We start from the raw sequence: 14,631 nt of genomic DNA, 5'->3' as shown, positions 1-14,631 counted from the left end.
AATATGCAAAAGAAAGAAGATTTGTAGTGAATTTCCCAGGGTTTTTGCTCTACACAGAAGCAAAATTTAAGTTTCCATAGAATTCTGCTGCACTCAGAAATGTGAGTCTCATTGAAGTTTCTTCAAGCAGTTAAAAACTCAGGCTTCTCCACCTTTTGAATTTTGTTTTTAACTCTTAATAAATTAACCCAACCCTACAGTTTTTTCCTGGGGAAGCTGCTAGATGATGGTCAGGATTAAACAGCCAGAGCTCCTCTGCACTGGGCAGAAAGTTCCCTGCTGACAGAAACTGGCAGCAGTTTACTCCTGGGTATACTTTGCCCACCTCTTTTATCATTTGACTTCTCTGACATGAATATTCAAAGCTGAGACAGGGGAAATTTACACCTGGTAAGTTAACAGAGGCTGCTTTGGTAAGATCAAACCCGAGTTCCAACTTTTTCTTGCGAAATAAAGCTCCGAGCTGTGCAAACCTGCTCATAGGAACTTTGTGAATGTTTTCAGTCACTGTTTCATTCTTCTGCTATGCGGATGATGGTGGTGTCACAGAAGTCAGGTGCATTCCCAGCACAGGTCACCCTCTCCTGACCTGGTGCCACTGTCTGGAAACCTGAGCCAGGGCCCTGTGTGTCACCCTGAGGCATCTGGGCAGTGCTGGACACCTGTAAACATAAATCACACGCTGGGCTGGGCTGGAGGAGAACTTAAACATCACCCATGGGCAGGGACCTCCCACAGTCCCAGCTTGCTCCAAGCCCTGTCCAACCTGGCCTTGGACACTTCAGGGATGGGGCAGCTAGAGCTGCTCTGGGCACTGTGCTACGGCCTCACCACCCTCACAGGAAATTATTTCTTTCTATAATCAAAATCTACCCTCTGGCAGCGTGAAGCCATACCCTGCGTCCGGTCACTCCAGGCCCTTGTCCAAAGTCTCTCTCCATGGCTATTGGAGCCCCTCTGGGGCTTCTGAGGCCCCTCTTCAGCCGTGTCTCCAGCGCTGCCACAGCACCCGAGCTCTGAGGGGCACCAGCTCTTCTCCCCTCAAGAACCTGCGCTATCCCTGAGCTCCCCAGCCTGGAGACGCTCCAGCTGGGGGACGCCTCGGCCCTGCGGCCTTTCCCCGATGCCGGGACTCTGCCTGCGGCGTTCTGCTCGTTCCCCACTTTCCCCCGGCCCCTCCGAGCGGATCCCGCCCTCACGGCCCCTCACGGCCCCTCACGGCCCTCACGGCCCCTCACGGCAGACCACGCCCTCCAAGTGACGTCACCGCGCGCGGGGCCGCGCCCCTCCCCTCCAATCCGGCCCCGCCTCCCCCTCCCGCCCCTCCCCTCCCCGCGCGCGCGGGGCCGCCCCCGGCGCGCGGCGGCTCTCGCGAGATCCCCGATGTAAACAAAGCCGCGGGGCGCGCGCCGGGGGTGGGGAGGGGGGGGGGGGGGGCAGCGCCGCCCGCCTTTCGCCGCCCCGGCCGCGTCCCGCCGCGCCCCGCCCACCGCCGGGCAGCGCGGCCGCCGATTGGCTGGGAGCGGGACGCGGCCCGCCCCCGGCGCGCTCCGATTGGCTGCGGGCGCGGTGCGCTGGGTGTCATTGCGCGGGGGGTCCCAAACAGTGTCAGTGGCGCCGGGAGCCCGGCAGGTGAGGGCGGCCCGGGCCGGGGGCGCGCGGCGGCTCGGAGCGGCACCGCGGGGAGGCCAGGCCGGGCAGCGGCCGGAGCGGGGGGGCGGCGAGCAGGGCAGGCCCGCCCGTGAGGCCTGGGGGACCCCCGGCAGCTGCGGCCGGAGGGCGCGGGGTGTGGAGCGAGGGGCGGGCGCGCTCCGGGAGGCCGCGGCCCCGCTCGGCGGGCGGCGGCGGGAGAGCGGCCGGGCAGGTCGCGGTGTTTGGTGGGGAGTTGCTCAATAGCGGCGGCGGAGGGTGCCCAGGCCGGCCCGGCCGCTGTCGGGGCTCCGGAGGGGTCGGGCGGCCCCGGCCCCTCGGCCCGGCCGCGGCGGCTCCGCGGGTGCCCCGCGCTGAGGCGCGGCTGTGCCGAGGCCCGGATCGGGAGCTGAAATCGGTCCCGGTGCTCGCTCCCCCTCGGGGTGGGGTGGCACAGGGTGTTGGCGCTCAGGGCACGGCAGGGGCAGGTGTCCGTGGGGTGATTTCATCCTTTTCCGTGACATTTCGCCTTTCAGGGTTCCTCGGCGCCTGTGTCAGGCTGCTGTTGTGCTGCGGAGCGTTTTGTTATTAATCACTATTTTGCTACTAATTTCTGAGTGGTTATCCTGCCTCCCTCAATGGGCTGGCCCTTGTAGAGTCTGGCCTGACGTGAAATGATGCTGATAACTGATACCACGTTGGGGATTTGGCTTTTTCTTTTGCTTTGTGAACAGGTTTGGGGTGAGGGGACACCACAGAGCAGCTGAGGAGGTTCCCAGAAGAGCTGGCTGGGGTCTGTGGTGCTCCTCAAGTGCTTTCTGCCTTTAGGAATGTTACACAGAGTTTTCCCCTGGAGAGCACAAGTGTGAAGGAAAACTTGAGGATGGCACAAAAAGCTGATATAAAGCAGTAGAATGTGTGAGCTGCAAGGCAACCCATATTTCCAAGAGTACACTACGCTGCAATTGTGTTTGCATGTTATTTTTATATAATTGTTCGCTGAGACAGCGGCCCATTAGGAAATAGTGGGATGGTGTAATGGTGATGACAGCTGTGCACCCGTACCACTATCTTTAATCATGGAATAAATCATAGAATGGTTTGGGTTGGAGGGCTCCTTGAAAATCATCTAGTACAGTTTGAGATACTTTTCCACTTTATCATGCTTTCACAAACACTCCAGGAACTGTAGTGACTGAAGAAGTTGCCTGCTTGGGGCACGGTTTTCTTTTTCCTCATTAAAAAAAGTGCTGTAAAGAGGCCTCCAGGCCTGTGTAAGTGAAATCCCTCTCTCACCACCTTGAAGAAGATACGAAGAAGCCGTGTAAGGAGCAGTGCTGTGGGAATTGTAGTAAAATGCTGTGTTTGTTGCAGGTGTGTGCCCAGGAAGGATGGCGACAGAGTCCCCGCGCCGCCCCAGTCGCTGCACTGGAGGAGTGGTGGTTCGCCCTCAAGCTGCCACGTAAGAACCTTCTAGAAGAACAGCCCTTGCTGAAAAGGGTTTGGTTTTCCTGTGGAAGAACCCAGCCTGAGCTGGTTTGGGTTTTTCCCCCCCTCCCCAAAGGCAGCTTGTGTTGACGCTGCAGTTTTGGAGCGTTGAGCGTTGTCCAATAAAGTCAGCACGTGGCACTGCTGTCTCCCTGAGTGGGACCCCATCCTCTGCAATTGCACACCAAAGCTGTGTGTTTAAAAGCTGATTGCTGCAGAGTTTTGTTGTTGTTTGCTCCATTTTGCTGTACAAACACTGCAATGTAGAAGAGTGATGCCAGCTTCTTCCTTAGGCCAGAGGGATGTGCCACATGTGATCCTTTCTTGCTGTTCTTTTAAACAACACCATGTCCCAGGAGTGGATATATTAAAGCATACAAAACTTGTCATTAAAGTCCTCCAGGAAGAATTGTGGATTTTTTAAATTTTATTTTATTAAAAGAACAAAACCAAGAAAAAAGGAAGAAGCTCCATCCTCCTGGTCAGAGCACCTGACAAACACTTTTTGTGCCTGGGCATCCTGATTTTCACTGTGTGCACATGACAATGCTTTCATGGCAAAAGAGCTTTTGGGCTGTAAGACAGCCTAGAAGATTTATGGTCTTTGTCTCTTAAAGGAGTTTTGTAGCAGTTTTTCTTTCTTCCTTGGGATGTTTATGCTGCTGCAAAATGGCACTGTATGGAAATGTCCACTTCAGGGGGTGTTACTGTGCCCTTGGAGATAACTCTGTATTTCCAGAAACTTCATTTTTATTGAAGAGCACAAGAAACTGATCATTGTAGCACAAAAAGTTGTGTCAGAGCTTTGTCTTGCAGCTGTTTTTTAATGTGGCAAAATTCCACAACAAATGCATTTCCTCTCTGTAACAACATTTTCTTCAAAATGTGCTTTAAAAGTATTATAATAGAAAAACACTGTAAGAAGTTGATTATCTGTTCTGAAGATGATTATCTGTTATTTTTTTAAACATGGTGTTTTGTTCTTGAGGTACCTGTTTGTGCCTCAAAAATGTCACTCTTTATGATGACTCTGTGTGTGCTGAGCACTCAGCAGCATTCTGCTGCTCATGTGAACTTTCTGCATCATTATTAAAGGAAGATTGGGCTTTTTCGTGGGTTATGTTGTTTTTAACCACTTCAGAGGCATCTCCCTGGAATTTTTTTCAACTTTGGGGGAGATTTAGAGCACACGCTGTGAATAAAACACCTCCCAGACATCAGCTTGGGTTCAAGATGTGCTTGGGGAGAGGGGAAAAAAGTGCAATTCCATGAGCTGAACCATGAAGGCAGCATGACTCTGGCTGGTTGGCATTCCCAGGGCAGCCTCAGACACTGTGTTTAACACTCTAGCTGTGGCCAGGCATTTTAATAAAGGTGTGCAGGGGCAGCTTGGGTGACCTACATAAATCAGACAAGAATCAGCACAGAAGAAACCACAGCTTGTTTGTGAGGCCTCAGCCTAAAGCTGAGTGGGACAACCTGGGATGCAGAAATCCTGGGATGCCTGGTTTGGTCATGGGCTGGAGTAGTCTTTCTGGAATGTAAAACTTCACATTTCAGATTTATTTCAAAGAGGTGTTGCAGCATTTGAGTTCAAGTATGGTTGTGTGTAGTCCTAAATTCTCCAGAGTGCTGCATTTTCAGTGCTAAACACTCCTGTTTTTATTAAAACAATCTTGCACAGCTTCAGAAAAAAAGCACCTCTGGCCATCCAGAGTTCCTCATTTACAGTTCTCCTTTGTTGCTATGAGAAATCTTGAGTTGGCACAGGAGAAATTACAGCAGCATAAAAGTTAATTTCGGAGCTGCCTAAAGAAAACCTGAAGGCTTTTCTTAAATAATCTCAGACTTTGTGAAGGCAGCTCTTGTTGCCAGCGTGCCTCCAGCGTTCCTCGTGGCACAAAGCACCAGCAGAATTTCTGCAGGGTTTCAGCACCATCTGTGTGCTGCTCCCAGCCCACGCTGTGGTTACTCAGCACTTACACAGGGCACTCACTGCTCCTGCAGGGCTGCGTTACTCAGAGCTTTGCTTTTAACTCTGCCCCAACAAATGTATCTTGCACTAGAAACCCTCCCCACATCGATGCTGCTGATGAACTTCCAGCAGGGAATCAACCTCCCAAGCTATAAAATCCTAGCTGGAAGTGCCTCTCCTTGCTGTTAGGGAAGCTTTTATTCCACCCCCTGCCCCTGAGTGCTGCCAGCACTGTCCATGGTGCACAGGAGCTCTGGAAGTTTGCTTGTGCCACCAGGAGAGCTCCAGTCATTGTTTAAATCCTCATTTGCATGTTGTAAGAGCCAATTCAAGTAGAAAAATCCTGAGGAGTGATTTCCAAATCCCTTCAGGCCCCTCTGATGTGGAGAACATGGCTTATTCCTTGAATTTAGATTTTGTACTTTGCCCCCAGGCAGTTATCCCATCAGCAGGTATCACTTGGCTTTTTTACAGACTTTTATTACTCTTATTTCATAACTCACAGCCCACAATTCACATTATCAGAATTTGGCAGTGAAATTAAGCCTGCAATGCATGCTTAGTATTCTCCTATGTGCTAAAGGTTGCCCATGCTTCCTTTTGCTGATCTAATTTAGTAATTCAAGACCATTTCTGAACTCCTTTGGCTGAAATTCTCCTTCTGTTTTGCAGGGAACAGTCGTACATGGAGAGTGTTGTTACCTTCCTCCAAGATGTTGTGCCACAGGTAGGGTGTGGATCTTTAAAACTACTTTTTTTTTTCCAGTGCACAAAAAAAAAGCAGTGTCAGGAATCCTCACTCAGCTTTGTAAATTTATTATTTCATCTAATAAATAAATAAATGAACAAATAAATAAAATTTATGTGTATATCTATATCTTTTAATATATTTATGTATAATAAATATGGCACTGGAATGGTCCCTTCCTGGTTGCCCATGTGCCTCCCAGTAGCAGAAGGGAACTAATTTTGTTTTACTCTTTGAGGGAGCTGTAATCCATGGTGGAGGAGCACTGCAGCTGATTGTGGCTTCAGGAAATGTTCTGATTCTGATTCCAAGGAATGATTTAGTGTCTCCTTCCCTTATGATTTTCCTCTTAGGAATTCCCAGTGCATTTATTCTGTAATAATACAAAAAACAATGCCCTCAGTAATATCAATTTGTGAAATGCATTTTGGACTCAGGGTTAAAGTGAAACATATTTAAAGTTTCAGTTAAGAGATTGCTGCATTCCACAGCCTCCCATTCCCCCTCTCTGGCTAAAGGATACAGTCTGTGTTTTATTTTACACATCAGCTTGCCTTGGAAGCGTGGAATGTGATTTGTTTTGAAAAGTAAACCCCACACTTACTTTTTACATTTGTATTTTTAGTCCATGTTATTGCTTTTCTGCCATGTATAAAGTGATTATACAAGATGTGTTCATATTTAATCCCAACTAGTGCTCAGTATTTTGTTCTAATTCATTTGGAAGTGAGGCTATTCCTGCTGGTGCTCACGTTCCTGCTACCACAGCTTCTCCTGAGGACTGTAAAACCTCCAGGCTGCAAACACTGCAAGTCTCACTCCACAATTTCTTTTTGTATCTCATCTTTTTATGGGAATCTGTGCAACACAGGGCTGAAACATGGATCTGTTCTCCTGGAATTGCAGCTTATTCTCTTTTAAATGGCTGCATTAAAGTTGTCACAAACAGAACTGAAAGGTGTCAGTAATATAAACTGTGTAGTAAAGGTCTCTTTCTTTCCTCAGTCTGGCTTGCAAAGCTTTTAAGTGAATTAAAGAGAATTTTAATGATAAAACACCTCCAACACTGCTGAAGTTAAAGATTGTAGAAACCACTGTGTTTAATTTTATTAACTCTAAGTCACGTGGCATTTCTTACCTGCCCCAGAAGATTTATTGTTACAAATATTTTATCATTCCTACGTCAGTGAGTGATGTTCAGCATGGTTTTGTTGTGTGAATATTGGTGACAATAAGCTCCATGAATCATGTTTGTGGTTTTTAATAGAATTCCTTTTTACAGGGGGGAAAAAAACACACTTAATCTTCCTTATTTCAACCCTTTTGCTTTTTGTCCAGGCCTACAGTGGAACCCCCCCAGAAGAAAAAGAGAAAATCATCTGGGTCAGATTTGAAAATGCTGATTTAAATGGTATGCCTTCATTTTCTCTCACTTGTACTTGGGAGTTTTGGGTCCATGTGCAATAATTCCTGTCAGCTTTCTCTGTAATAGAATAATCATAAACATTATGTTTTTCTTGGGTAAAACCCTCTTAAATGACATTTTCAACCCTGAGAGAATGAACAAAACTCACTGAAAGCATGGGAGCATCAGAGACAGAGAAGATTTATTTGGGTTGGTGAAAGAGGATCTTTCCAGGCCCAGTCAGAACAGGCTGCATAAAATAAATGTAAACACAACATGAAGGATTCTGAAGAATATTCCAAAGAGTTTTGTTACATGAACCTAAAAAGGAAATACCTGAGATGTATAAAAAATGAAGGGAAAACAAACCCACAAGCAAACAAGCCTTAACTGGCCAGAGATGGCCATAAAGCCACGTGGAGATTATAGATAATTTCTAGTTTAATAACCCTGGTTTAGGTTCTCTCTCAGTCCATCCCCAACCTTCCTTTAAAAAAAAAAAGGAACAGGGATAAGCAGGTGGAAGAGCTCAGCTCTGAATGGGGAATCAATCACCATTTTCTCTTAGACCATCTTGTTATCCAGAAAACTTTTCTCCATCATTTTAAATTACAGAGCTTTCTCTAAACTTTGTGAAGCTTTAACAGTGGTGCTTGCAGGTGCAAATACAAAAGAATATTTTTCAGTATTGTTCCAACATTTAAAGCACTTTGGTTGCTTTTTAGTTCTGGCAGTTGAGGGAACACCATCTAGTGTTGCTGAGAGCTTGGTCCTGACTGCTAATCATGGCTTTGCTGTTGAAATGTCATTCAGATACATCCAGGAACATGGAATTCCATGAAATCCACAGCACTGGGAATGAGCCCCCGCTGCTGCTGCTGATTGGCTACAGCGATGGGATGCAAGTCTGGAGCATACCTGTGAGTTCAGAGCTCACCCCCCTCCTTCCTTCTCCTCTTCTTTGTCAGTTCGGTGTTCCAGCTTTAATATTTCACCTTGAATTTCTCCCACTGGAGTGGAGAGAGCCAACACTTCCCACCAGTGTCATATGGATTGTGTGTAATGTGGTTATCTTCAGATAATCCTGAGCACAGCTCAAACACTTCAATTCATGTACCTGCAGATTTTGGAGGGCTTTTTGCACATTATTCCTGCTAAGTCCATTTCCAGACTCAAACTGGGAGCAGTGTTTGCCATTCTGGAATCGTTTGTAGCCCCAAAACAAAACTGGATTTTGTTTTTTTAACAGAAAAGGATAAGGGTTTTAAAAACACCAACAGGATTTGTTTGTCCCATGAACTCAAATATGACAGCATTAATGGTATTTTACAATCACATGTTTGTCATGGACATGATTTGCAATTTTAATTTTATGAAAGCCTCCGTGTGCATATGGGTTTGATTTCATGCTGTCATCCCCACCCCCTGGTTTGTGTTGCAGAGTGGTTAATGGGGCACATGGTCTTCATTTGGGGAATTTCCCCCAAATTTCTCAAAAATGAGAGAATAAAGATGAATACAGTAGGTCATAAAATTCTGAACTTAAAAAAGCAAAATTGCTCACAACACCTTATCCTTCAGAATAAAGCAGAGAGGATGGAGTTCTTTCCTTTTGTAAAATACATTGTTTTTTAAAGAAATGTGTACATTTTACAACTTTCTGGTTAGCTGTGGAGGACATATGTTTATATACCAGTAGCTTAGAAAATAATGTTAATTTCTACAGCAAAAGTTCAGTTTAATTGAGTTTTATGGGTGTGGCAGGGCTTTTCCTTATTGCACCTCATTATCCTCTTGATTTGCATCTCATTAGCACAAATGAGGAAATAAGCTGATGAGGTTTTGTGTTTGAAGGAATGTTTAACAGAAACGGAATGAGACCTAATATACTTCGCTAAATTTCAGTATTTTGGAACTGTTCATTAAAATTTAGGAACTTTTAACTGAAACTGGGGAAGATTTCGGCCAAAATGGGATTTTCTCTCGCGGTGCGTTACACCAAGCGCCCACACGGGGGCGCTGGGACACCGAGCTAAGAGCGGCAGCACCACCCCCTCAATCAGTTAATTAATTAATTAACTTACCCTGAGCGTCACATCGCCTTGAGCTCACGTATCCTCACGAAACACCCTGTTTTACCCAGCTGAAATGTTGTTATCCGAACGGACCTGTGTTTTCTGCTAAAAGAGGGAGATATGTTGCCCTGGATGGATGTTTTCTTTTTTCCTTTTTATCTTTTCTTTCTTTTTTTTTCCTTCCTTGTGTCCAAATAAACCACAAGTTAGGCCATGGAATACCTGATTTTGCCTTCTTTTTAGCAGAACCATACAGTCAGGCTGTCTTTTTTTTTTTCCAAATGTATTTCACTTCTTCATCATTCCTAGCTTTTGATAGTATTGGCTATTTCAGGAAAAATAACAAAAATTAAGTTGCAGGACAGCTTCTCTTCGTGCTGTTCAACTTTTGCAGAAGTATGAGCAGGAGGGAAGTGCAATGAAATGGAGAAAATGTCAAATGTGGAAATACTTTACCATCCACCTTCAGAATGTCAGCTGTGGGGATATTGCATCATTTTGCCAGCCCTTTATTTGTATATTCTGTGAAATTCTGAGAGCACAGCCAGGGAGGTGCAGCTTGGAGCTGCACACTTCGTGTTAGTCCAGTGTCAGTGTTGGAATGGCTCCTGGGTTAGTGCAGATTTTCACAGAATAATGATCTTTAGCATCAATTTTAATCATCTTTGCAGAGCAGGATTTCTATATCCAGCAAATTTGGAGGGAACATAAACTGGAGGGGTTTTTTTTCATAAACTGGAGGGTTTTTTTCCTAAACTGGAGGGGTTTTTTTCCTAAACTGGAAGAGTTTTTTTCATAAACTGGAAGGGGTTTTTTTCATAAACTGGAAGGGTTTTTTCATAAACTGGAGGGGGTTTTTCACATTGTTGCTTCTCCTTTGCGTTTCCCCCCTTGCTTAGCCTGAGCACAATAAAACCTGGCAGCTATGTGATTGACTTAATATTTAAGAGCTTATTTGGCAACACTTTTTTTGTGCCCTTTGCTATTACACAAACCTTCCTTCTTGGCCCCACTGACTATTTAGCTTGTAATTAAGCAATGTTATTCCAGCTAAGGGGAAAAAAAAACCCAAAAAAACCCAACCCTGCATTCTCCAGCTTAATCTGCAAAAGCAACAATCTGACATTTATGTGCAAATCTCCTCAGGAAAGTCATTATCTGTAGCATTGTGCTTTTTTATTCCTACAATTGGCCCTCTATTCAGCACTTAATAACGTGTTGCAGGCGGCAGGGGTTGTGTGTGAGTGATTATGAAGTGTTTATGACAGCTCCTAAGCCCACACTCCTGCTAATGGTGTTCCATGGCCTTGCCCACACCTCGCTGCTGTGTCCCTGCGAGCTGAGAGTGCTTTCACGTTAACATCTCCTCCGAGGAAGATCTTTGGAGGACAAAAGTGTGATTTGCAGAATGGGAGATACCATTAGGGCGGCTTCAAAGGGCTCGGGGTGGTGTTTGGGGGAGCCTGGCTTTGGAAGTGCAGCGCAAGGTGTCCATGCAGAGGGCTTGGCTTTGATCTCTGCTCTCACGTGGGGGTGGGAAGGTTAAAAGTGGGCTTAAAATACTCCTGGCTAAGTGGGGAGGAATCTGGGAATACACTAGGAGTTCCTGTTTGATAATGGTGCAGTGGAGTTCTGTGTTTTGTTTGGAATTTGTTTTTTGCCTTGCTCCCAGTTTCATGTTTCAGAGACAACTGGAGCTGGTTTCTGCCTGCTGTGGTTTCCAAGGCTCTGTTCTGGATGTTCCTGTTCAGGGAATGCACGTTGGCTGCTTTTTTTTTTTTTCTTCTTCTTTCTCATTGTAGGCTGTGAGTTTCAGAAGTAGAAAAATCATCTTAATGTATTGGCTCTTGTGACAATTAAAAAAGAAACTTGTCACATCCCAAGCTGCAATGCTTCCTCTGTCCAGACCTCTTTCTAGAGGGAGCCACTTGCATGTAGCACTCAGAAAAATGGAATAATGACCTGACCTAGTGACCCTGAAAAATGTCTGAGGACTTTGCAGAACATCTATGCAAATAATTTGCTGAGGCTTTGGGTTTTTTACTCTGAAGAGGCACCCATGTGCAAGAAATGTGGTTTTATAAAACTTCTAATTCCATTAGCACTGCCATAATTTAAAGTACTAGGTGCAACTTCATCCTCAGTCCAGCCACCAGAGTAACATTCCTTGGGCATCTAAACTCTTACAATCTCTAGATGATTACAGAGATCTGGTTTGAATGGAAAAGCTGAGTGAATTTCTAAACTAAAGTGATAAAATTTGTTCATTTTCTTCCAGTCCTTCCTTACTTTCTCAGTCCTTCTCTTACTTTCATGGCTGGAAGTTGCCTTTAACCCATATGCAGCAATTGGTGGTGATATCCATTAATTGCTTATTATTGTATTATAACATCATAGCAGGATATCTTCATATATAAAACATGCATCAGAATATTTAAAAACGACCTCCTGATCATTCCCTTTTCCTGTCATACATTCCCCAGTTTCCATTTCTAGATTTGCACAGTAGTTCAAGCATTGAGTTCCAAACTCCATTTCGTTTCACTTTGGTGTATGTTTGCCTTTTTTTTTTTTTTGTTTTAAATTTTTTTTCCCCCATGTGAAAACCATTTTCTCTGCTTGAAAACTATGACTTGTCCTCGGTGTGAACAAAACTTCCTTTTTTCAGCTTTTTTTTTAATGGGTGCAAACTGGTTTGCTCCAAAGAATGCAGCTGTGCCATCAAAAATTACCCAGTGCTGCAGATCCCTGGGCTGCCATGTTTTAAGCAGTAGCTCAAGATCTCTTAAGTGGAGGAGAAGATTCTTCTTCCTCCTTTAATGAAGACTTTTTTTGGGGGGTTTGAATCCTTTGCTTCCAGCCTTCCCTGTAGGTCTGGGGGTTGTGGTTGATCCCAGGTTTTTGGAAAGCTGAGATATTCTACCAGAGCAGCTTGGAGCCGTCATTTTGGATTCCCTCTTCCCTGCAACGAGTACCTGAAGCTGCTTTTACAGCTTAATATCCAATTCTTGAAACCTGTTTGGAAATATTCTTGGCTTTTGGAATGGGAAAGAAAAACTTTTAAGAGCTCTGAGAGCTGCCACGGGGACTTGCTACTTAGCTGGATCCAATCCAAAATGGCAGCCACAGCCTCGTTTCTCACAGGTGCTTTTTGAAGAATTTAGAGCTCTGTTTTCAATTCATGAGCTCTATTTATATTTTGTCTGTGCATGTGAGACTCTGGAGCTCCAGGGACTGGTAATGGGATGTGGAGCCTTTGGCTGGGGGTTGCCAGCCCCCAGCTGACCCTCTGTCCCCTCCTGGTGCCACTGGGTGTCCCATTCACAGGGATAAGGGCTGGAGTGGCAGAAGATCAGGCCACACAATCTCTGTCCCTCCAAGGAGGTGCTTGCAGGCAGATTGGATCTGTGTGACCTCAGCAATAAAGTGTTATCCATAGATAAATGAAGGGCATTAGCATTAACCACTCTTAATTCAGGGTTTTATAAGAACTGCAAACAGCAGAAGCTTCTGGTGGTGCTGGTGTTTGAAAGAAGTTAATTGGAATTCAAAGAAAATCTTGAACTCGAAGCCCTAATGCATTTTTCAGTGCCAAGCAAACCAAGGAACAACCAAGCTCTTACTAATTCATGGCAGACACAAGATGCAATGCTTTCCATGAGTCCCTGTCTCAGCAGAACAGTTAAGGACACCCAACTTAAATCCCCTGAAAAAGCTGATACTTCATGAAACTATGCTAGATTAAATATTAGTGATTTAATGTGATCAGTGTTGTAGTGTCACATCCAGATTTTTTGGAAACTTTATTTTGTGCCTGTTAGAGAATTTGAATTTTCTTTACACGTGGGATGCTGGTGGTTGGGTGGCATCTTGTATTTTCATTACAAAGCCTCCAGTGGGGTTGTATCTTAAAATTTGGTCCTTTTTAGCTCCCAGGAGTCAGCAAGTGCTCAGCACTTGAGCTATAGAGGCTGAACCCAAACCATTCCATGATTTAGAATGCTACAGGGACTGAGCAAAGGACTGTTAACCTACAGTGGTCTCAAAACAGGGGCTAAATATCTATAATCTCATTTTAGTCACTGTTGGATCCTGTGCCTTTTGCTACTCCATTTAACCTTTCTGTAATTCCCCCCCAGTATGAAACAATAAATTATCTTTAAATAATGAACATTAATTATTCAAAAGTTACTGCATTATATGCATGAGAAGAGCTGGGCTGGGATTTCCATGTTAAATGCCTCAGTACAAATAAACTTCATTTGTATTTGCACATTTCTAAGCTTTGCTTTGCTAGTCTCAAGTTTAAGCTCTACCAGGTCTTGGCACCCCAGGCTGGATAAACATTTCTGCTGGAGTTTAGGATATTTAAGAGCAGGACCTGAGTTAAGAAGGTTTGGCCCTCTCAGTGTGTCTTCCTTTGGGGACTGGAACTTTGTTTGAAGTAGGCTGGAGCTGGGGCTGATGTGCTGGCAGGGTTAAAAAGGAGAAGGAGGTGTCTGAGCTGGTTGGGATATTTTATGGGAATCACTCCTTCCGTACCTTTGTTGTGCTGTTCCTTTCCCTCTTGTTTTCATTCCTAGCCAGAGATGTGCATACACGTGTGAAACAGCATTTTCATGGTTTGGGGGAAAAATCTTTAATTGCCAATAATAATAGTTCCCAAACCTTCTATTTTTCTTCTTTTCCATTTCCTCCTTTCCCTTTTCATAGAGCTGCTGTGTTCCAGTGGACAGAAAATGTGCTGCTGTCTTAATTTTTTAAATCTCTTTATTACTCTGTCCCTCTTTAATTTTCCTCATTTTCTGCTTAGCTGTGCTCTACATTTTCCTGAGCTGTTTTTTCTGGATACAGATGTTTTCATCCAGAGGCTTTTTTTTTTTTTTTTTCCCAACACTTCACTCCAAGCTCATGATCAGTTAAAAGCCATCAGCTTTTAACTCACAGTTAGTGAGTTGGTGTCATTAACAGTGATTTTAATTGATAAACTGCTGGGCTAAAATGGGTTAAAATGTTACTTCCCCACATTTGTGTAGCTTTTGTGTAATTCCAGGCTTAACAGGGAGAAGCAGAAATTCTCTGTATTGTGTGCAGAATGGTGGGTGAGCTCTGTAGTAAAAGGTATTTTCAAAGTAATTTTATTTATAATTGTGCTCCATGGGGTGGGTTTCATTCTCCCCCATGACCTAGAGCAGTGATAATAAATAACCAGCAAGAGTGGATGTAAGCTGAGAGTCTGGAGCACTGTACTTGGGATTTGCTGGTCAAACAGTAGGAGTATTTTAACTTTTTGGACGTGTGAGCTGAAGTG

At 44.8% G+C, this 14,631-nt stretch overlaps 1 protein-coding gene and 1 long non-coding RNA gene across 13 annotated transcripts in view; one reads left to right on the top strand and one right to left on the bottom strand.

The window, feature by feature from the left end:
• Positions 1 to 425: 425 nt before the first annotated feature.
• On the bottom strand, positions 426 to 1,223 carry LOC128817291 (uncharacterized). Its single transcript, XR_008440159.1, has 2 exons — positions 897 to 1,223; positions 426 to 662 (listed from the first exon to the last, which is right to left on the bottom strand). It is a non-coding gene; the product is annotated as an uncharacterized LOC128817291 (long non-coding RNA).
• A 332-nt stretch (positions 1,224 to 1,555) lies between these two features.
• BCAS3 (BCAS3 microtubule associated cell migration factor) overlaps positions 1,556 to 14,631 on the top strand; it is a 299,013-nt gene continuing 285,937 nt past the window's right edge. For 10 of the 12 annotated variants that reach the window (XR_008440115.1, XM_053995311.1, XM_053995318.1 and 7 more), the window contains exons 1-5: positions 1,556 to 1,632; positions 3,004 to 3,091; positions 5,765 to 5,819; positions 7,179 to 7,251; positions 8,059 to 8,165. Coding sequence is in view for 11 of the 12 variants with exons in the window: in XM_053995311.1 (XP_053851286.1) it covers positions 3,021 to 3,091; positions 5,765 to 5,819; positions 7,179 to 7,251; positions 8,059 to 8,165 (306 nt within the window). In the remaining variant the exon portion in view is untranslated. Of the gene's footprint in view, positions 1,633 to 2,812; positions 2,904 to 3,003; positions 3,092 to 5,764; positions 5,820 to 7,178; positions 7,252 to 8,058; positions 8,166 to 14,631 lie in introns of all 12 variants that reach the window. The other 2 variants (XM_053995310.1, XM_053995313.1) reach the window with 2 other exon arrangements.

Source organism: Vidua macroura, chromosome 20 (genome assembly GCF_024509145.1).
Source record: "Vidua macroura isolate BioBank_ID:100142 chromosome 20, ASM2450914v1, whole genome shotgun sequence".
Classification (NCBI taxonomy): domain Eukaryota; kingdom Metazoa; phylum Chordata; class Aves; order Passeriformes; family Viduidae; genus Vidua; species Vidua macroura.
This window is presented reverse-complemented; position numbering and strand designations above follow the sequence as displayed.